General features: G+C 46.8%; 3 protein-coding genes across 3 annotated transcripts in view; 1 reads left to right on the top strand and 2 right to left on the bottom strand.

Moving 5' to 3' along the window:
- ACACB (acetyl-CoA carboxylase beta) overlaps nucleotides 1-3,555 on the bottom strand; it is an 85,904-nt gene extending 82,349 nt beyond the window's left edge. Inside the window, exon 1 of the mRNA XM_043529914.1 lies at nucleotides 3,534-3,555. The gene's annotated coding sequence lies outside the window, so the exon portion shown is untranslated. The remainder of the gene's footprint in view (nucleotides 1-3,533) is intronic.
- Nucleotides 3,556-5,069: 1,514 nt separating this feature from the next.
- On the bottom strand, nucleotides 5,070-12,893 carry UNG (uracil DNA glycosylase). Its single transcript, XM_027820869.3, has 7 exons — nucleotides 12,585-12,893; nucleotides 11,638-11,850; nucleotides 11,413-11,508; nucleotides 10,833-10,930; nucleotides 9,711-9,799; nucleotides 7,571-7,749; nucleotides 5,070-7,016 (listed from the first exon to the last, which is right to left on the bottom strand). Exons 1-7 carry the CDS (start codon nucleotides 12,681-12,683, stop codon nucleotides 6,876-6,878), a joined length of 915 nt encoding a protein of 304 aa, XP_027676670.2. The 5' UTR covers nucleotides 12,684-12,893; the 3' UTR covers nucleotides 5,070-6,875.
- A 2,398-nt stretch (nucleotides 12,894-15,291) lies between these two features.
- Nucleotides 15,292-18,723, top strand: ALKBH2 (alkB homolog 2, alpha-ketoglutarate dependent dioxygenase). The gene is made up of 3 exons (XM_007058332.4): nucleotides 15,292-16,086; nucleotides 16,860-17,058; nucleotides 17,879-18,723. The coding sequence occupies exons 1-3, from the start codon at nucleotides 15,816-15,818 to the stop codon at nucleotides 18,186-18,188; spliced, it is 780 nt and encodes a 259-aa protein (XP_007058394.2). The 5' UTR covers nucleotides 15,292-15,815; the 3' UTR covers nucleotides 18,189-18,723.
- The last annotated feature ends 1,908 nt before the right edge of the window (nucleotides 18,724-20,631 follow it).

Here is a 20,631-nt window from a genome sequence, read left to right as displayed (position 1 = left end):
ACTAACTTGGCTACCCCTCTGAAACTTGGCATTATAGAAGATATATTTTAGTCAAACAGAAGCTGTTTTGAGCCCAGCAACAAGGGTAACAACTGGATGAAATTTGCTGGTAACATACAGGAAGTCAGACTAGATGGTCCCCTCTGGCCTGAAAATCTCTCAGTCTATGAAACCCCATTACTGGTCCTTTTGCACACACAACTTTGTCAAAGTTTTCCTCTCCACTTGGAAGTTTAGTGCAGTAGCTGGTTGTGTACAGACCATAAAAGCCTCCTTATGGAGAGGCAGACAGCACCACATTATGCAGCAATTCTACACAGAAATTTATGAAGAAACTTCCCTTCTATGCAAAACAGGGTCTCAGCATGCAAATCCTTCGGAATGTTTAAATATAGGGGTCATCGGTGATCAGCACCAACAACTGCTCAGGTAAATTTTTTTTATTATAATAAATGACTTCTTTGCTTATTTTATAATTTCATAGTCAAAGTAAACAAGTGCAATGGATTGCATCAACTGAGTACATGTCATTTCATTAATTGTGATCCCTGCATCTTTCTGTGCATCACAGGAAATAAACTGAAAGAAAACAAGATGCATTTTGGTGGAATCCTCTTAAAGCAATGACCTGACTCTTTTCAAACACCACTCACTGACTATTCAGACAAAAATGACATGCCCCCAACCCCCGAAAAATCCTTCATCTGTCCTCTCTGTAGCTCTTTTACATGCAACTTGAATAAATCATTAATATTTAAAATAACGTTTTAAATATTGCTTAGTTCAACAGAAGTCATCAAAATTATTTGCATAAACAACAGAGTTTATTAAAACAAAGCTGTTGTCATTATAGGTACAAAGTTGTTGAGATAACATACAACACCAGGAAGCATTTTGTATGTTTCCACATGCTTAACCAAATTTAAGGCTGGCATTTCTATGATGGAATTAAAAAGGAAAGGTGGTGATATTCTAGCCACCGAAAAGAGTTATCCAAATTCTGTTGAAGTGCACTAAGACACATCGGTGTTGTACAAATCTCAGAGCAATACTAAAGACACTAGCAGGTTCAGTAATTGTAGTATATAAGAATATGGTAGTATTCATTTAAGTAGTTTGTGAGCACTCTTGTGGTACTCCGTTTTCTATGTTTTAGAAGCCATCAGAAACCACTCAGAGCAGCAGTGTGCATTCAACTAGGCCTTGTATTTTTGCAGAGTTAATAAACATGATTATTTGGGAGCCAATGGTGCCCAAGCAGTGTCCCCTTATTATTTTTGTTACATAATGAGCACAAGACAACACTGACCATAAGCCATGTGTTTATATCTGTCACACAATTAAACACGGTTCTATCAGTTTAGCCAGTTTTCCTGTCCTTAACTCATGTAACAACAAACCAAAAGTTCCCATAGACTTCATTTCTAACCATCATACAATTTCTGTGAAAACATTACAACTGCATTTGCAGCAAATTTGCCAAACATTGCTTTTGTTGATTTTTTACATGCATATTGCATACTGCATTTTTCTTATTAGTTAAGACACAAAATAAAAATTGGGATAATACATTTGTCAGACCAGAAATAAAAGTTCACCTCTGGGAGTGGCATATCCCCAGCTCTTCATAACAAAATAACGGTCGTAGTGATGTGTCACTTGGGGTAACCTGAAGCTTTTTTGTCACATACAATCTGTCAAAACCCAGTTCCTTATTCAAGTCCTGTGTACAAAATGGAAGTGGGGTGGGCACATCATAGCTCACTCCACACTGCTCAAGAACAAAGCTTTGGGTCAGCAAGTGAATGTCCCAGTGTTATGCTGATCCTACTACTATACAAGCTCCTTCACAACAATCTGACAGACATGGGGACACCTCACTTGGGGTGACCTGAGACACATTTTGGCACATACAGTCAGTCAAAACCCAGCTCCTTATTCAAGTCTTGTGTAAAATATAGAAGAAAGGTGGAGGCATGCTGCTCAAGAACGAAGCTTCAGGTAAACAAGTGTTATGTCCTTGCTCCTTCAGAAGAGTCTGTCGGTCACAGGGACACATTACTTCAGGTGACCCAAAACTTAGTTTGTCATTTACAGCCAGTCAAAAGCCAGCTCCTTATTGGATTTTTAATCAACAAATAATTAAGTAATTAGAAACTGAATTTTTATCAGATTCAATCTTATTAATTTGATGAAATTGCTAAAAATTTAATCTTACACTGATGTATTTGTAAATAATTTTGGCCTTTGAATAAGGAGCTGGACCATGGATAAGGAGCCAACTTCAGCTTCTTGTGCAATTTTTCACTGCACTTTTGGGATTCCAAACTCTCCCTCTAGTGGTTAATTTACTATGGTACCTGACAGCTGTTGCTTTCTTTTGGGACAGAAATAGCGTGCTGTCTGGAAAGAAAAGTTTGTAACACACAGCAGGGAGGTCTAATCTTCTTGGGAGCTGAATTTCCATTAAAGTTTCTCTGTTTATCTCAGGATGTGATAAGGAGAAATAAATCCTCACAACGTCATTGCCTTTCTAAGCAAGGAAAATAAACTGTAGCTAATCAAAGGCTTTTAACAAGGTATGAAGGACAAAATCTTGCTTTAGATCACAGAGGAGAGAGTCCGAAGGTATCATCCTAATCCTTGTTTAAGCCACATTATCAAAACCACAAGTCCCTGAAGAGAGGCCCAGGATTAGAGGAGCAGGACTGTGATGCAAACTAGGCCAGAGATACGTTTTCAGAGCTGGAAGGGAGTACAAGCCACTGCTCCTAGGACTCTCACCACTCAGTTCACCCACCCTTCTACAAAAAAAAAAAAAAAAAAAAGAATAAATCAAGCTTGGTATGTCAATGGGAAGTTAAACAATAAACACTCTTCCATAACCCCTAAGCGAGGAGTGACAGATCGCAGTGCAAGTAACAGGCAAGAAAACCCTCAAGTTATCTTGTTCAAAGACCCGTGGCCAGGGCGGAGAGGTTCCTGCTGCTTTGCTTCCCTCTCCCCAAATCAACGCCTCACCGCTCTCCGAACTCCCCCCTCTTGTCGCGCTGCGCACTGAGGGGTTAACTCTGGACAGCCTGGTTCACAAGCCCACCGGCGACAGCGGTTTGCATATTAATCCGGCCTTGCCCCAGAAAGCCCACGGTGAAGGGAGCTCCCTGGCCTCGAGCTTCGTGCCTCCCACCGGTGCGGTGCATTGCCCTCCCCGCGCTGGGGGCCCTCGGGGGGCTTTGGAAATAAAACTGAAACACCAGACACGTCCAGCAGCCACCAACCCGCCTGGTTCTCCCTGGGGTCACCCCGCGCTGGCCGTGGGGCAGGTCCCGGTTTCAAAGGAAGGGGGGAGTACGGGGGGGAACAGTGGGGGGGGGGGCGGGGAGCCCCCATAGCTGTAAACCCTGCATGTGATGGAAACCACGTCAGGCCGAGGTGGGGGGGGGGGGCAGCAGCTCTGGGGGAGCGGCTCTGAGGAGCAGGGGGCTTGGCGGACCCCCCCCAGGCCGCGCAGGGAGGCCTTGGGCCTGGCTCACCTGCCCGGGGAAGGCGCTGGCGGCGGCGGTTGCGTGCCGGGGCCAGACCCGCACCCGCACCCGCCCCCCCGGGGTGAGGGTAGCACCGGGCGGGGGAGTAGCGGCAGCCCGCTCCCCACCCTGCCCGCGGGGCCTGGGGAGGACGCGCCGCTCGGGGGACCCCGCAGCGGGGGCAGCGCCCCGCGCCGGGGAGGAAGCCAGGCCGCACCTCACAAGCGGCCGGCTGCCATGGCAACCGAGGCCGGGCTGGGGGGGCGGGGGGCGAAGGGATCCCCGCCCCCGCGCGCCCCCTGCCGGCGCGTGAGCCCGGGCGCCGCGGTGCTGGCACCTGGGGGTGGGGGGAGCTCGGGGCTCAGCCGGCGACTCTTGCCCCGGGCAGCAAAGCGGCTCCGCTCGGGCCTGGCCCGGGGCGCGGTTTTGTGCGTGGCCGGTCCCCGCGGCCGTGCGCGGAGTTCGCCTTTGCAAAGGCCCAGCGCGGACAGGCTCGGGGCTGTGAGTGTGCATAGGGCCCCCTCGCACCTCCGAGAGACGCGGCCCCGTGCGGCTCCCTGCCGGCGCTTGCCCCGTCTCCGTGAGGCCAGCACGGCGCGGGGGAACTCGGGCACAGCGGCTATCCCGCAGGTGCGGAAACAAGCCTGGACACTCGGACCAAAGTCTGTTTGCATTTGGTTTTGAGCCCAGATCACTCCGATGCGCTCCCGGCTTTCATCCTAAGGTCTCAGAGCACTTTACAAAAGGAAACGCAAACCCAGAGCATTGCAAGGCGACGTCTGTGTTTGACAGGCTAGCCCGTTTGCAGAGTAACCAGCTCCATGCCTCCTTCAGGCCCTCCCAGCCTGGAGCTGCTGGAAATTCCAACCACAGTAAGAGTATATAAAACACTGGAAATAGTTCCCCTGGAGTTGTACAAATGCCCATAAAAGTTCCCTACACCAGAATTAAGGCCAGGGGCCACGTTGTGTAGTCTAATATTCTCCAGTAGAGGCCGTAGGGAATGTTGTCTACGGACTAAGAGAATGGCCTAAGTATTGAAGGATACTATCGAGGCCCAGTTTGGGGAAAGGTGTAAACCTTGCACATGTAAAGCGTTCTGCAGAAGGAAACAACTGATAATGATATGTACTTCAGCTGCTATGGAGGTGACCAATATGGGTAATGGGTATATTTCATACAGGTGTTTGGTTTTTGTTCTTAATTTACAGGATGCCAGCTGAGGAAACACTCTCAGAAAGTGACATGTTCTATTTGACTCTTAGAGTAGAAGGAAGATTTAGATAAGGTGACCCACTAGGTTTTATTGTCATTTGAATTACAGAATTTAGAAGTACCAAAGAATATTTTGAGGGGAAAAAACAGGTCTGTGAAAACAGAAAGTAGGATGGAGAAGTAGGAGTAAGAGTTCAAGTTCAAAGATTACTATGTTTAATATGAATTTTTTTTGGAAAACAGTCTACAGCACACTTATAAGAGAAAACATTTATGGTAAGAGGAACTTAACACGGGGGACGCTAAGTAAATGATTCCGGCACAATAGCATAAAGAAAGTAGAATTTTTATTTAAAAACAACACCCTGGTTAAACAATATCTATAGAAAACAGAATCTTTTCTTTTGTACTAGTGTTACCTCCTGGGACAAAGATTCAGAAATGGCTTCTCCATACATAGGTACTAGTGTAAAATGTACTAGTATAGTACAAAACAAGGATGCAGTTTCACAGAAGGGATACACTAAACTTTTTCTCTACTCAGTGACAGTTAATAGAAAAGAATCAATTAATTCAGAGCTAGATCTGAAATCCTAGAATGTCATCAAGGCCCCACCTTGCTCCCACTGACATCAGGGGGAGTTCTGTCACCAACTTTGTGGGAGCAGAATGAGGTCTTCAATTTCTATTAGAGCCAGCCATCACGGTGCAAACAGATCCTTTTCTCCATGAACATTTTGCTCACTGTCACTTCCATACAGCAGTTTGCAACATACTGAAAATAAAAAAATAAAAGGCAATAATCCACTTTGAAGTAGTTGACCCAACTCCTGTAGATCTTACTCAGGCAAAACTTCTATTATTTTCAATGGGAATTTCAACTGAGCAAATATTGCTGGATCAGTATGGCATGAGAAATAGGTTTGCACAATCTAACCAGATGCCAAACAGGGACTATGAACAAGATTGCTCCCCCTTGTGATGTGCTAAAGAACAGATGTATCTTTTCAGAAGAAGGAACTCTGTAACTTTAGAGATGCTAGGCACCTCCAACTTCAGACCAGCTCTGAATGAAAGCAAAACTGTAATTACTGGTGGGAGAAAGGTACACACTGGAGGAGAGGAGGTTCAAAAAAATGAAATGAAGACAATTCTGTTCATTCATGACTATGAAATGCACAGAACCAATTCTACATCTGAGGTGTCCTGATTTTACTGTACATTCAAACATGTTGAAGAGTGACATGAAATGTTCTAATACCATCCTGAAGGATCACCTTGAAGTTCAGCTGTCATCAGCAGGTACATATGCAGGTGACAAAAGACACGTAACTAAATAACATGAGAATACGTCTTCTGGAAGTCAGGCTGTTGTGGTAGTTAGAAGGAGGTGTTATATGCCCAATGGAACTTTATGGTGAGTTTAATACCATCAAAGTACTTTGCATATGAAAAAGAGAAACATCACTAATTTGGTCACAACTTCCCCAATTGTCTGGGATATTAGCCCTGAAATCCTCAGGGAGTTCAAAGGCGTGTTCAGTAACACCACACATCTAGTCCAGCTGCCTGATAGAAAACAATCGATATCTGGAAAATTAAACTGGATTAAACAGATCTTTAGCAGAACAAACAGTAACTAGCTTTTTTGCTGTAAGAGTATAAAGGTGCTTCCATTTTCCCCCATGTTTAAATCTAGATTTTATGTTTGGCTAAATACAGGGGAGAAAATAGCAAATAAGATGTGTTTCACTAACCATAAAAGGGTGCTCACAAGAACTGAATTTTGTATAAGTTTAACTCAATATGAGAATTCCCTATATAGTTCCATTTGAGCAAAGAACAGACATGGTTTTTGGTTTGAGAACAGGCTAAACAGATTTTAGCTTAAAATTTTTTGACAACCTAAAAGTTTCATTATTCTTTACATCAAACTCTAGTTTTCCCCTTTAACATATACAGTATGTAAAAAAGAAAGATACTTAAAAGGTAGCACTTCTGCAAAGTAGGCCATTTTGTTTTTCAGTTAGACCAAGTCTAAAGAATAATTCTCATGCCAGCCCAATTTTTCAAGAATGGGATGATCCTTGATAGAAGGGCTATTTCAGGTTACACTCCCCAGTTCATGTTTGTAGCTCAGAGTGCTTTCCAGTCAATGGGCTTCTTGCCAGACTTCTTCAGCAGTTCATTGGTTTTAGAGAAATGCCGACAACCGAAGAACCCTCTGTGCACAGAGAGAGGCGAGGGATGGACAGTCTGTAGAATATGGTGACGTTTCTGGAAGAAGTTGGAGATAAGAATGAGAAATTTTGCAGGTTTTCAGATCCTAGATGGAGGTTGCTCATCTGTGCTATTATCAAATACAGAAATGAAATTGCAAGTATCTTTTCATTATTCGAGTTAAAAAAAAGATCACATAGGTTTGCCATGAAGCCCAGGCTTTCTGCACTCAATAAATGGCTGCATTTCTAACAAACAGCAACAAAGAGTGTAAGATGTTCTGGGAAGTTTCCTAGGGGAGATGAACTACACATCGTAATGTTGAGGCTCTTCACACAACAGTATCTTAACTTCTTCCACACTGATTGTTCTTGTTCCTAGAGGATAAGCACTCTTGGAACAAAAAGAGGTGACAGAAGTGGACACGCACAGTGGAAAGTGAACTTGAGACCCTTAACTGTCTACTTGCCTTTTTAGTTTAATAGTAGGCAGCAGCAACCAGTTTTTCCACTTATGACCAAAAGCCCCCTGTGGATGGCATCCTACCAAAATGTCCCAAGTGAAGCAAGAAGCAATAGGACTTCTAGAATGATGGAAGAATTAAACCATACCCTGTCAATAGAGCTGCCTTTCTTCTGTGCATACGCTCCCCACAACATGAAGACAAGTCCATCCAAATTATTGTTTAGCCAGGACACCACTGCATCAGTGAATTGTTCCCAGCCTTTGTCCTTGTGTGAATTAGGTTGGTGTGCTCGGACTGTGAGGACAGCATTGAGCAAAAGTACTCCTAATCACAAACAAGACATGAACATATCAGTGTGGACAGAGAATACATGAATTAGTTTGCAAAGTAGTAAGCTCTCTTCCAGTCTTTTGCTGGATCTGCAATGGTAAAAAAAATCATTTAATCTTTTGTTCACGGGAAACTATCGATAAGAGATACCAGTACAGAGTTTTCAAACAATCCATTTGTCGAAGCAGGGAGAAAATAAGTCACTAAGAAACCCATTTAAGAAACAGACCCATTTAGGGGCTAAATATAGTTCCTGTAAGTTAATAGTGCTTTAATGGAGTTTTCCTTTAAAATTACAGCATGCCCGCATAAAGAGATTTACTACTATAATGCTGAGTCAGTAGCATTAAATCATAGGACTGGAAGGGACCTCGAGAGGTCATCTAGTCCAGTCCTCTGCACTCATGGCAGGACTAAGTATTATCTAGACCAGCCCTGGCAGGCGTTTGTCCAACCTGGTCTTAAAAATCCCCAATGATGGAGATTCCACCACCTCCCTCGGCAACTACACAGCAGCCAAGCACAATTTTAAAAAAAAAAAAAAAAGCGAAAGTAAATAAATAAATAAATAAAAAGGATGCTATTTCACTCACTCCTCAAAAAGCTATTCCCCCAGGCAAATAGAATTTGCAAGAGTTATTACAGAGAATACACCTCAAGAAAAATTTTAAACTCTTATCTTTGTTAAAAAGGCCAGCACATTGCACATGTGATTTCTCGGGAGAACTTGAAGACAATTATGTAGGTGTAAGGTCAAGGCTGACATGGTTAAGCTGTGCATAAGCACACGCTCACTTTTTACATGCTTCGACTCAGTATTATTTAACCGCTTTACGAACATTAAAAGGCTGGGGTTTTTAAATGGTTCCTTTTAATAAATGTCAGCCAAGTAGTTTGGAGAGTACCAATAGATCAGGGGTGGGCAAACTACGGCCCGTGGGACCCTCCTGCCCAGCCCCTGAGCTCCTGGCCTGGGAGGCTGGCCCCCGACCCCTCCCCTCTTGTTCCCCCTCCCCACACAGCCTCAGCTCACTGCTCCGCCGGCGTGATGCTCCGGGCGGCAAAGCAGTGAGCTCCTGGGGCAGTGCAGCTGCAGAGCCCGGCCTGACCTGGTGCAGCCGCAACGCCAGCCACCGGTGCTCTAGGCAGCGCGGTAAGGGGGCAGGGAGCGTGGGGTGGGGTTTGGATAGAAGGCAAGGGAGTTGAATGGGAGCAGGGGTCCTGGGGGGGGGACAGTTGGATGAGGCGGCAGGGGGCAATGAGGGGCAGGGGTTCCGGTGGCAGTCAGGGGACAGGGACGGGGGGGGGGGGGTCGATGGGGCAGCAGGGGGCAGTCAGGAGCAGGGGTTCTGGGGGCAGTCAGGGGACAGGGAGGGGTGGATGGAGCAGGGGTCCCGGAGGGTCCACCAGGGAACAGGAAGGTTTGGATGGGGTAGGAGTCCTGTGGGGGGCCATCAGAGAGGTGGATAGGGGGTGGGGACTGGGCCACGCCCCCCTCCTCTAACAGGCCCTCCATACAACTTCCAAAACCCGATGCAGCCCTCAGGACAAAAAGTTTGCCCCGCCCCTGAGCTCGATTAGCATTGCTACTACAACCTACTCACCGAGGAGGAAGATCCCCACTTAGGCCGTGTCTACACTTAAAAGCTTACAGCAGCACAGCTGTACTGATAGAGCTGTGTTGCTGTAAGAGCACTCAGAGCCGCGTTATGCTGACAGGAGAGAGCTCTCCCTTCGAAATAATAAAACCAGCTCAACGAGCGACGGTAGCTATGTCAACAGCAGAGCATCTCCCACAGACACAACACTGTGCACAAGAGCGCTTATGCCGGCAATACTTATGCTGCTCAGAGGGGTGGTTTTTTACACCCGAGCGACAAAAGTTTTGCCAACGTAAGTGCTAGTACAGACACAGTCTAAATGAAGAGCCCTGGAAGGATGAACGGATTGATTACCTTGCTTGGCCCACCCAGTTAGATCTCCGTGACCGGGATGGGTGAAATCTTCTATGTCTGCAGACAGCTCTTTGTAAACATTTTCTAAACTGCAAACAAAAATAATGGAAGAGATTTTTAGAATATTTCTGTGAAATTATCAAACAGACAAGTTAATGATTGTGTATATTACAATTGGAACTTTTACCAAGAACTAAAAAAACTGAACTCCCATTTAGGAGAGTTATACTCATCTGATGTGTATGACAGGTCCTTTTCTTCACCTCTCCCTTTAATTTATACCAAGTCCCTGATCCTGCTAACTTTTATGCAAATGCTTACTGAAGGCAATGGGACCACACTTCTGCTTAAAGTTAAGCATCTGCTTAAAGATTTGCAGGATGGAGGCCTGAGTAAATAGGGCCACAGAATGGTGTCTGTATGCAGTATAGGAAGACAAGCAAGTTTAATCCAATCCATTTAGAAAATAAAGACCTTTGTGAAACCAAGACAAGAATGGTTCTTCTGTGCCATCAGGCTGCAGGCCATTCCTGTGTAAAACCCTGATAGTACAACTGGATCTGCATGGAAACCCAATTTCATAGGTTTGGAGCCTAAATCCGTGGAATACATCACCACCTTGGAGGAGCCAGAAGTCTATCTAGAATTCATCCATTTATTTTTGCAGTAATTCTTTCCCAGAAAGCTCTGGGTGCAGTGGTACGTGCCTGTAATCCCAGCTACTTGGGAGGCTGAGGCTGGCAGATCCGGGCTGTGCTGCACTATGCCAATTGGGTGTCTGGTGCCACAGACAGCCTGTTCAGCGGGTAGCTGAAGGACTGGCTAGAATAACATGAATGATGTGTTGTGATTAGCGCTCTCTCTATGAGGACTGATGGACCCATTGATCAAGGTGATCTTTCCCACAAAGCATATACCTTAAAATTCAATACAAGTCACTCTTCTGATACCTTTCTGCTCCCCAACAAGTAAAAATACTCGGTCATATGTTATAAAATTAATTTTTCAGCAAATCACAAAACAATTACCTCAGAAAGGCAAAGTCACAAAAAGCTGTATGTTTATAAATAACCTACCTAGTAAACAGTGGCAGATTTTTAAACAGATAAAGCATAACCATACCTAGGTGGAGGTGGAACAGGTCTCTGGACGCTAAAGCAGAGTCCATGAGCTTGACTGGGTCCATGATAAGGATCTTGTCCCAAGATGACAACCTTTACCTAAACACAGACACTAATTAGTACTGATAAGCCAGCAATATTTCTTAATATTTCAAAATATCTAGTACTTAATATATTGCTACAAAGCAAAAATTTCTAGATCAGAGCCAAGCTGCATCTGAAAGAAAGCAGTGCAGAAACGGGGAGGGCCCGGGGAAAAGAGGCCAAAAAGACAGCTAAAGTTTTTAAGAGCATTATGTTGTAGTTATGGATGGAAATAACCAATGTATAAATCCGTATTTCAGTATTTAGATGAGAAAACAGTGGCAAAGTATACAAACGCTACAGGAGACAAAGCAGGGTTCACATCCTAAAGCACATCCTAAACTTTCCAGGGAGAAAACCATGAAGAGTCGAACACATGCGTGGCATCCTGGAGCCTGATTGCAAATGCAGCTTTCATCCTCTTATCAAAAAGATCAGAAGGCGGCAAATCCCGACTCTCTCCCCGGCACTGCAGGGGTCGCCCCAGGGACACTTACCTCTCGGATGTCGCACATCTGCGTCCAGGTGAAGACTTGCTGCGGCGGTGGGTAGATGGTGTGACGTTTTCGCTCGTCTGCTACAAATGCCGTTAGCTAGAGGAAGCAGGGTGGTGCGCGGTCAGTACAGGCAAGGGAGAGCGGCGGGCACCGGCCAGCTACAGAGGAGCTGCCGCAGCAAGACGCTCCTCCCCCGGGCAAAGCCTCCCGCGCTCACTCGCTCACCTGGGAGAAGTAGGGCTTAGTGAACTCCCCCGCCAGCGGCCGCCTCCAGCCCTCTCCGAACCCCGCGGGGACGCTCCGCGAAGCGAGTCTCTGCAGAGCCGCCTCCTTGTTCCTGCGGATCCGCTCCAGCTGCTCGGGGCTCAGCGGAGGGGAGCAGGGCGAGGCCTTCCCCGATTCATCTTCCACCGGCTTCTGCTTTTTGGCGACGTTGGCCTGGCGGTCGCGACACAAGAGACGGCTACAGGGGGGGCGCAGCACGCGGCGGCCCGGCCCCGCGCGGAGAAACCAGGTGCAGGCCAGCCCCATGGTGGAGGGAGGGGCGCGCCGGGCCGGGAGGGCGCAGCTCGCTCCCAGCCACCCCGGGGTACCGCGGGCGAGCTGCTGTGGCCGGAGCGTCCGGTCCCGGGCGCAGTGGAGGCCGCTTGGGGCCCCCAGCCTGGGCGGGGCTAAGTCACAGCTGCGCCCTGCGCCGCGCAAACACGTGGCTACTTCGCGGGAAAACAGCGCGTGTTTCTCCCATGGGAGCGCCCTTCCTATTGGACATTCAGTCACAGAAAGCGCACCTGGCGCTCTAGCCGCGCCCTCCCGTTCCTCATTGGGCGCTGGCAGGGCCACCGCTTCCCTTATTGGCCCCTTGCTATGAAGACCCGCCGACTGACCTCCCCGCGGTATCAACCCCGCCCAGTCACTCTCCTCCGATTGGACACGGAGAATAGAAAACAGCTCCCTACTGGCCAGTGACTACCGAAGTCCCGCCCAGTTGCCTGGCCCCACCCCTCTCCCAGCTCTGCGCTCCCATTGGACCGTGGGCCACGGAGAGCCCTCCTATTGGTCAATCCCCCAAAGCGGCGCCGCTTTGATCGGCGGGACTTTTAAATAAGTTGTGCTCCGGGGTCGCCGCCTCCCCTGTCCGGATTGTCCCCGGGTCCCGCCCGGCCCCTCGGTACCTCCGCGTCCCCGCCCTGCTCCGGGGAGCGCTCCCGCTTCCTCGGCGGCGGCGGCGGCGCCGCGCGGAAGAACGAGTGCAGCGTCTTCTGGCCGATCATGCCGGCGGCGGGTGGGCTCCGCGGGTCCGGCCACACACGGGACCCGGCGGCGGTCCGGCCAGCCGGGGACAGGCGGCCTCTTCCCCACACGGGAGCCGGCAGCGGCAGTGGCCGGCGGCTGCCTGGCTGAAGGACTGCCCGAAATTGGCGCCAAGCGAGTGCGCATGCGCGGGGAGGAGAGGGGGGGCATGGGCATAGCACGTGCAAGAGAGGGTCCCTAGAGGCAGGCAGCGCGTGCGCATTAGGGCAGTCTCCTCCCCCGCCCCTCAGGGCCCTCACGCACGTGGGTAGCAGGCCACGGTTTTCATTCCCAGTTCCCGTGTGGCTCTAACCCTCCTGCCCACGCTCAGTGACTCACCCCGCCCACCTTTGGGTCTGTCCTGCTCCCCCCTGCTGTGTGTATCCCACCTGTCCCCCACATGCACCCCTCTCCCCCCGTTCTCCTGAGGGGTTCACCCCCGCTTCACTCTAATCCAGTTTCCAGCCCCGCGGGGGCTGGTGCTGTGTGGCCTGCAGGCAGATGGGGTGGAAGCAGCACTGAGGGGGGCAAGGACAGAGCATCGGGGGGAGACGGGCTGCACGGCCCGTAGAGTGCCCAGCCCCATGGGGCCCTGACCCTGACAGCTCTTTGGGTGCTGTGGTGATAGAAACGGAAGAACTGGGCCTGAATAAAGCAGGTGGATGACACCAGGAAGGGACACGAGCCTCAACTCCAAAGGGACTGCCCAAGTAGCGGAGAAGCTAGTTCTGCCCTTTGAAAGCTTTGGCTGTGCTTGTGTGGTTTGTCATCCCAAGAAGGCAGAGCGAACATGCACGCTTCTCCCCTCTATTCTTGCAGTCAGCCTTTGTCCATTCCCAGCCTGCCCTGATCTTGTTTTCAAACTCAGAAATTGGCACTTTAAGGCTGGCCAGCACATCTCTCCGTAGCTTCAGTGCAGTGCAACACAGGTGGGTTTTGCTGGATCAGAACAAGGGCTATTTGGCAAGCAAAATAAAATAACTTAACTCTTACATGACAGGTTCCTCAGAGCTCTTTATAAATGCTAAGTAACTCATCCTATCATCCTGTCAGAGGAAGCTGAAAAAAATCAACAGGGACTTGTGTGCATTACAATTAAAGTTAATTATTATTGTTTATATGACTGCATCTGGTTAGTAACCGCAACACATTAGGGCCTCATTGTGCTAAGTATTATACAGATGCTGCCCCTGCCAACCCTGAGTTTACACTCTAAATAGAGGAAAGTGACTTACCCAAGGTCATCCAGCAAGTCAGTGGCAGAGCCAAGACTAGAACCTACATCTTTTGAGCCCCAGCCTATCTCCTTATGCAGTAAACCAGGCTGCCTCTTAAGTTGTGCCAAAGACACCATGGCCCTGTCAGTACAACTGTGAATAGCACTTGCACCTCAGTTTCATTCCATGCATGCCCCTCTTCTGCCCTGTCTCCCTCCCCTTTGCATTTAACCGATCCCCTCCTAAGTACACCTACACCAAAAATAAATAAATAAATAAATATTTAAATATGGTACTAACATGGCATTTGCCACAACCCATCATTCACTCTGCTGGTGTGTTCTACCCCTTTTCCCACCCTGGATCTATCTGGTCTGTTTAGATTGTTAGGTCTTTGGCATAGGGACTGTTTACTATTCTGTGTTTGTACAGCACCTGACTATGGGCCTCATTCTTGATTGGCCGTCAGGCACAACTTTAATAAAAATGATTAATAATATAACTGATGTGGGATAAATCCATCATTTGGTCATTTCGTTAGCAAAGGAGTGAACACACATGTGACATGGATCCTGGAATGCATGCATGAAATGCAGCCTTAAATTTTCTAGGCCAGAACACTAGGAGCTGTGCTATAATGAGTGTTTACTAAGCCATACACATTACAAAAAAAGTAGGTTTCAGAGTAACAGCTGTGTTAGTCTGTATTCGCAAAAAGAAAAGGAGTACTTGTGGCACCTTAGAGACTAACCAATTTATCTGAGCATAAGCTTTCGTGAGCTACAGCTCACTTCATCGGATGCGTACTGTGGAAAGTACAGAACATCTTTTTATACACACAAACCATGAAAAAATGGGTGTTTACCACTACAAAAGGTTTTCTCTGCCCCCACCCCACTCTCCTGCTGGTAATAGCTTATCTAAAGTGACCAAGGTGGGCCATTGTAAGGAGAGTGATCACTTTAGATAAGCTATTACCAGCAGGAGAGTGGGGTGGGGGGAGAGAAAACCTTTCGTAGTGGTAAACACCCATTTTTTCATGGTTTGTGTGTATAAAAAGATCTTCTGTACTTTCCACAGTACGCATCCGATGAAGTGAGCTGTAGCTCACGAAAGCTTATGCTCAGATAAATTGGTTAGTCTCTAAGGTGCCACAAGTACTCCTTTTCTTTTTACAATAAAAGAGCCATTGAGTTTTGTAAAGCCTTATAGGAAGCCCTCAAAGCCACACAAAATAAATAACATTGTTTGGCCCAGTCACCTGTTAAACAGGGCTGTGTACACTTATGATGCATATAAATAATGTGGTGGATTCAGTAAGCAGGCAGACAGTGGTTTCTAATCATTTATAAATGACTCTAAGAAGATCCAGTAGGTGGTGCCAGGGGACCTTGCTACAAGCTTTGCAGAGCACAACAATCGCTTGGCTGGGAGAGCTGAGCAAGGGTGGAACATTTGGCTCGCTGTCTCAGACAGGAAGTAGTGGGAGGGAAGTAGCTATTGCTGCTGGAAATGAGGCCTGCCAGAGCTGTCTCTGTAGCCTAGATGCCTTTAGCGAGCTGAGGGCCCGGCCAGTTTCAGTGGAGTCCTAAGTAATGATCTGTCTGACCCTAGGAGCATTGCCCAGACTGAGGATTACCCTGGAATAACCGAGTGCATTGGAGCCGGTACTCCATTCCGCAGAGGTACAGCGATCCCCCATCTCAGTTAGGATTCACATTAAGGTATTTTTAAGTCTCTATTACTTGGGAGCAAGGATTTTACAGGTGTGTTTCAACGAAGCATTTAAAATTTCCCAGGACACTGTAGTTCCACGCAGCCCAGAATCTAACAGAGTGAAATCCCATCAGGCCCTTTAGTTGCAGGCTGATGGCTGTTTCTTAGGGGCAGCTAGGAATGGATAAATTCTTGGTCAAAAGGCCTTCCCCATGCAAGAACAAACAAGAGCCCTTAGAGATGAAGGGAGGAGAGCTGGACTGTATGAGAGATGGGGGAGAGAAGAAAAGGCCCCGGTCAGAAATGCCAGGTGCAGATGAGTTCTTGGTGCATTCTCCATGGAAGCAAATCCGGGCTGAGGGTCTGAACTGCGATTACAAGATCCTGTTCAGCAAAACTGAGGCTGACAAGATTTTCCAGGAGCTGGAAAAGGAAGTGGAATATTTTGAAGGTAAACAGACTAACGGACCTAATGTCTCTTCCATCTCTAATTGCCATGACAAATTCTGCCTTATGACTTCAGTGCAGGATTGGATAGGTGGGAGGAAGTTTTTACGCATAAGGCCCAAGCCTGCATGCAGTCTGCACACTCAGACTCTTACTTCTAAGTGGATTCCCATTGGCTTTAATGGGATTAAAGATCCCAATGGGTAGATGTGTTTGCATGATCAGGTAAGTGGCAAACGTAGGCTCTGATCCTTCAAATATACATATGCTTAACATTAAGCACATAAATGCAGTGGGCTCACTCACATTCTTAAGTTTATGCGTGATCAAGGCCACAACATGAAACATGCAAAACACATGAAAGGTGAAAGGATTCAAGTTTTTAGCTCTGTTATTCTACAGTTATTCCCTCCCATTCAACAACAGGGAGTGACGTGGGAGAAGCTCAGACCGCTGTGCTATTTCCATCCCTCATGAGGAGTCTCATACATGTAGATCTCTAGTCTTAGTCAGCTTCCCGTCATTTCTCTGGACAGCAACACTTAAAAATTGAGAGGTTTTTAAGCTAAGATGTGCAGTACCACTTAGTTGCATTGTCATTCTAAGTCGCACTCAGAGCAGCTGCACAGCAAGGAATATGTTGTACTCTGCTCTGCAGAGGGAACGATTGATAATTGCACTTGACCTAACTCTAAACTTAAAAAAAAAACACTGCTACTTAGCTATCTAAAAGGAGGGCAAATTGGTCTTGACTTTCCCAAACTCTTATTCAAACAGGTGATCTTACCAAAGTGCAAGTGTTTGGCAAATGGCACAACATCCCAAGGAAGCAGGTGACATACGGAGATCCTGAGTTAACATACACTTACTCAGGTGTTACCTTTTCTCCTAAGCTATGGATCCCAGTTCTCAACCGTATCAGAGAGCGCATCACCCTGGCCACTGGACACACTTTTAATTTTGTTCTTATTAACAGGTAACATTTGATTTCTGATGGCAGTAAGCATCTCTCTGTTCAAGCAACAGTTTGACTGTAGGACATTTTACTAATCAGGTATCATTAAGCAGTTATTCGCCACTTCATTTTACCCTCAAAAAGGAATTTGTGGATATGCAACTTCCAATTTAGCGTTAACTAGCTAATAGAGTTCTTGAAAGCGTTCAAAAAGCTAAGCTCTTTCTTTAGTGTCTGCATTGTAGTATCTAAATGGAGACAGTTCTGTTACAGCTGAATGATTAAACACCGGGGACCCAATCCTATGTTCCTTGCACACCTGTTGAGACAAGGAGTAGGCTCAGCTGAGTGGCATCCCAGTGACTGCAAACCAAGCAAAGAATTGGTGTTTGAACTGGGTCATTTTTGAGGAGGAAAGAGAGAAGTTAGGGAGGGAACCTCTCTCCAAGATATGCGTTTGTCTGGAACACACTCTGTGGCATATTTTCAATGTGTTCTGCAGAAGCATAACCAAGTCACGGGAAACTCTCTTCCATTCAAGCCCTGCACAGAATGCAGATTTGTCTGTGAGGCTGAGGCAGTTACGTTTCAAGGGAGCCCCTCAGTCTTTCCCATCGAGATAACCAGCTCGCAAGCGTGTGGGTCAGTTTTGTGTGGTAGAAAAGCATCCAGGAGGGTGAGAATGCTAGACTCATTTGTGACTAAATTAAGATTTGAACTCTGGTTTCCAGTAACAGTCTCCATGTGTGGGTATAAAAAATAAATATGCGGAAGTAAAGCAGTGTCTTGGCATACGCTTGTACAGTTGATGGAAGAACTAATTTAATCCTTCCCCTCACAGATATAAAGATGGCTGTGATCACATAGGCGAACATCGAGATGATGAGAGAGAATTGGTTCCACAGAGTCCCATCGCGTCAGTGTCCTTTGGAGCCTGCAGAGACTTTTTCTTCAGGCATGGTGCTTCCCGTGGGAAAAACGCCTCATGCCACATCGAGCCAGTCAAGCTGCAGCTGGCCCATGGCAGTTTACTAATGATGAACTACCCCACCAACGTGTACTGGTATCATAGCCTGCCCACCCGCAAGAAGGTGCTAGCCCCAAGAATCAACCTGACATTTCGGAAAGTGATGGCTTTAGCAAAAAAATGAAGTTATTTAACAACCTGACGTCTAGCTTTAAACAGCCCCTTTTACCTCTGAAAATGAGAACTTTCTTTCCATGTCATAAGTCAATTTCTCTTTCAAACACTGCCTTTTCCTTTGCATATATAGCAAGAGATAGGAACCTTGCTGTGAATGCAAGCTTTGTCACATGAGTGTATTTAAATTAGGAAAGCAAACAGGGGGAATAACATGCAGTTGTTTAGATACAAATATGGCAACCACTTGATCTTGGATGTCAAGATTATATTCCTACAGTCTACTGTAGACTGATAGTATATTTTTCGAATGCTATTCTCCTTGGTTCAGAAGGGAGGTTTATTTTTAAGCCCATGGTAGTCCTATCAGTGAGTATGCCTTGTTTTTTGTTTTTAAGTCTCAAGTGTGTACAGCTGCCTACTAAATACTAATGTACCATAGAATGTAATAATTCCCAGTAAGTCTGAAATGTATGGGAGCGCATGACTGCTCTACAACTGAGTCATGTATATTTTTTAGATAAAAATAAAAGATTCTTCTACAAGAAGGGAATGCTGATTGTTTAAATGACAAACTTCCCCTTTACAATTTGATTGTAACTGGTGCAGGTTTGGAAACAGGACTGCACAGTTCTGGAGTGTCTGAAGATATATACCAACAAAGCAACAAGAACTGTTACTTATCTTACAGTAACTATGGTTCTTGGAGATGTGTTGTCCAGATGGATTCCACTTTTGTTGCGTATGTGCCTGAGATTGAATTCTTTTTGCCAGCAGTGTCCCCTGGGATTGCACCTACTCCATAGATAACCTCACACACCGAGCTCCCGAGGGCTGAAGGGGATAAGCAGGCCTTCCTCAGTTCCTTCGCCAGTACAAATCCAGGAGGTATAAGACATCATCATGAAGCCCTGCACATCAGTAGCAGTAGTCATTGAATATGCTGCCATATTAGATGGGTCTGGAGCTGCCTGCAGAGATGTTTGGCCCACTAACTACCCCTCAGACAGTAGGGGACTGTGCTGTGGAAGTTTCTCTATGAATTGTGACACCTTGTCCCAGTTCAGATAGTTGTATTTTGAGAGCAGTGCCTAATAACTGGAAATTTGCATCTGGAGACTAGCTGAGGAGTTAGAATAAGTCAAGCTTCGTAGGATTCTTGTTCCTACATCGTGTCTTTGGATGCCCCTGTTGCTTAGATCTTTCATCTATCGCCGCCACCACCACTAGTGATCCGGGGGTGGGGTGATACTGTAAACATATTCTAATCTCAGAGGGTAACTGATAGCACTTGTCAGCTCTTTTGGAAGTAGAGGCCACTGATGCTAGGATCTGTCACAACTCCTTAGCTGGTTCTAACAAGTAATGTACATGACAAACCTACCAGGCATGAAGGAGTGCAGGAGGCCTAGTAATGTGTGACTTTTCTTGTACAACCTCCACTAGAATCTCTGAATTATCTGCCATGCATTTTGGAAGGCCTTGAAGTTAGCTGGCTGGCTAGGAGTAGGAGTGACTGCCTCATCTGGTGAGGAGGAAGAAATTTCTGTTGGGAACAGCTGATCTTTCACCTCCTGATGCTATTCTTCCTCACTGCTCTCTTCTTGTTGTAGGATGTGGGTTTGCACCAGCTAACCCTGTTGAGTAGATCTCTCTTGTCTTGGAGGGAGATTAATTCTAGAGGGGGTAGTAGAAGGTGATCCTAGGTTACATATGCTAGGGAGCCCAAAATGGCCAAGATTGCATGCTGTTATAATACAAGGCTGGACACCACATAGGTGGAAACCATAAGGAATGTTCTCTAAGAGATCCCGGAGTCCTGTGCTTATTAGGGTGACCTATGACTTTCTATCAGACCAGTGATGCTCAAAAGTGTGAAACTGAGGTGCAGAGGAAGATCATCTTCCTTACTATGTGAAGGAGAGAAAGAAAATGAATATTCTTCCTCATGGAGGGGAGCTACCCTGTTAGGTGTCATAGGATCCTCCTGCAACGCAGACTTAACAGGTGAGTTTATAGGTACCGTGGTAGATTAGAAGTTGGTACCAAGACAGAAGCACCTCTACTGGCTGATGAGGATAGTAGGGGTGAGTCTCGTTGCTTGGTTACCATAAGATCACTCGGTACTGAGAATGTCTTCAGAGCCAAGTAAATCTGTACTGGAAACATCTGCACCATGGAGTCTGGTGTCAAAATCATGGGCACCAAGGTTATCCGTACTGAGGATTTGGTAGCTGGGAAAGTGCAGACCAGAGTTTCAGGTGCCATCTCTAGTACCTGGTGTTCAGCTAGTTCTGAGGTGTCAGAAGGACCCGGTCTGGGCTGTGAACTGCCTTTTGGCTGAAGGCATGAGCTGATTCAAAACCATGGTGGGTTTTGTCTTACTGCGTACGAGGGTGGGTGACCCTTGCCTGTGCTTGTCCTTGAAGCAATGCTTCTTCCTACCCGTTTCA

This window comes from Chelonia mydas, chromosome 15 (assembly GCF_015237465.2).
Source record: "Chelonia mydas isolate rCheMyd1 chromosome 15, rCheMyd1.pri.v2, whole genome shotgun sequence".
NCBI lineage: Eukaryota > Metazoa > Chordata > Testudines > Cheloniidae > Chelonia > Chelonia mydas.
This window is presented reverse-complemented; position numbering and strand designations above follow the sequence as displayed.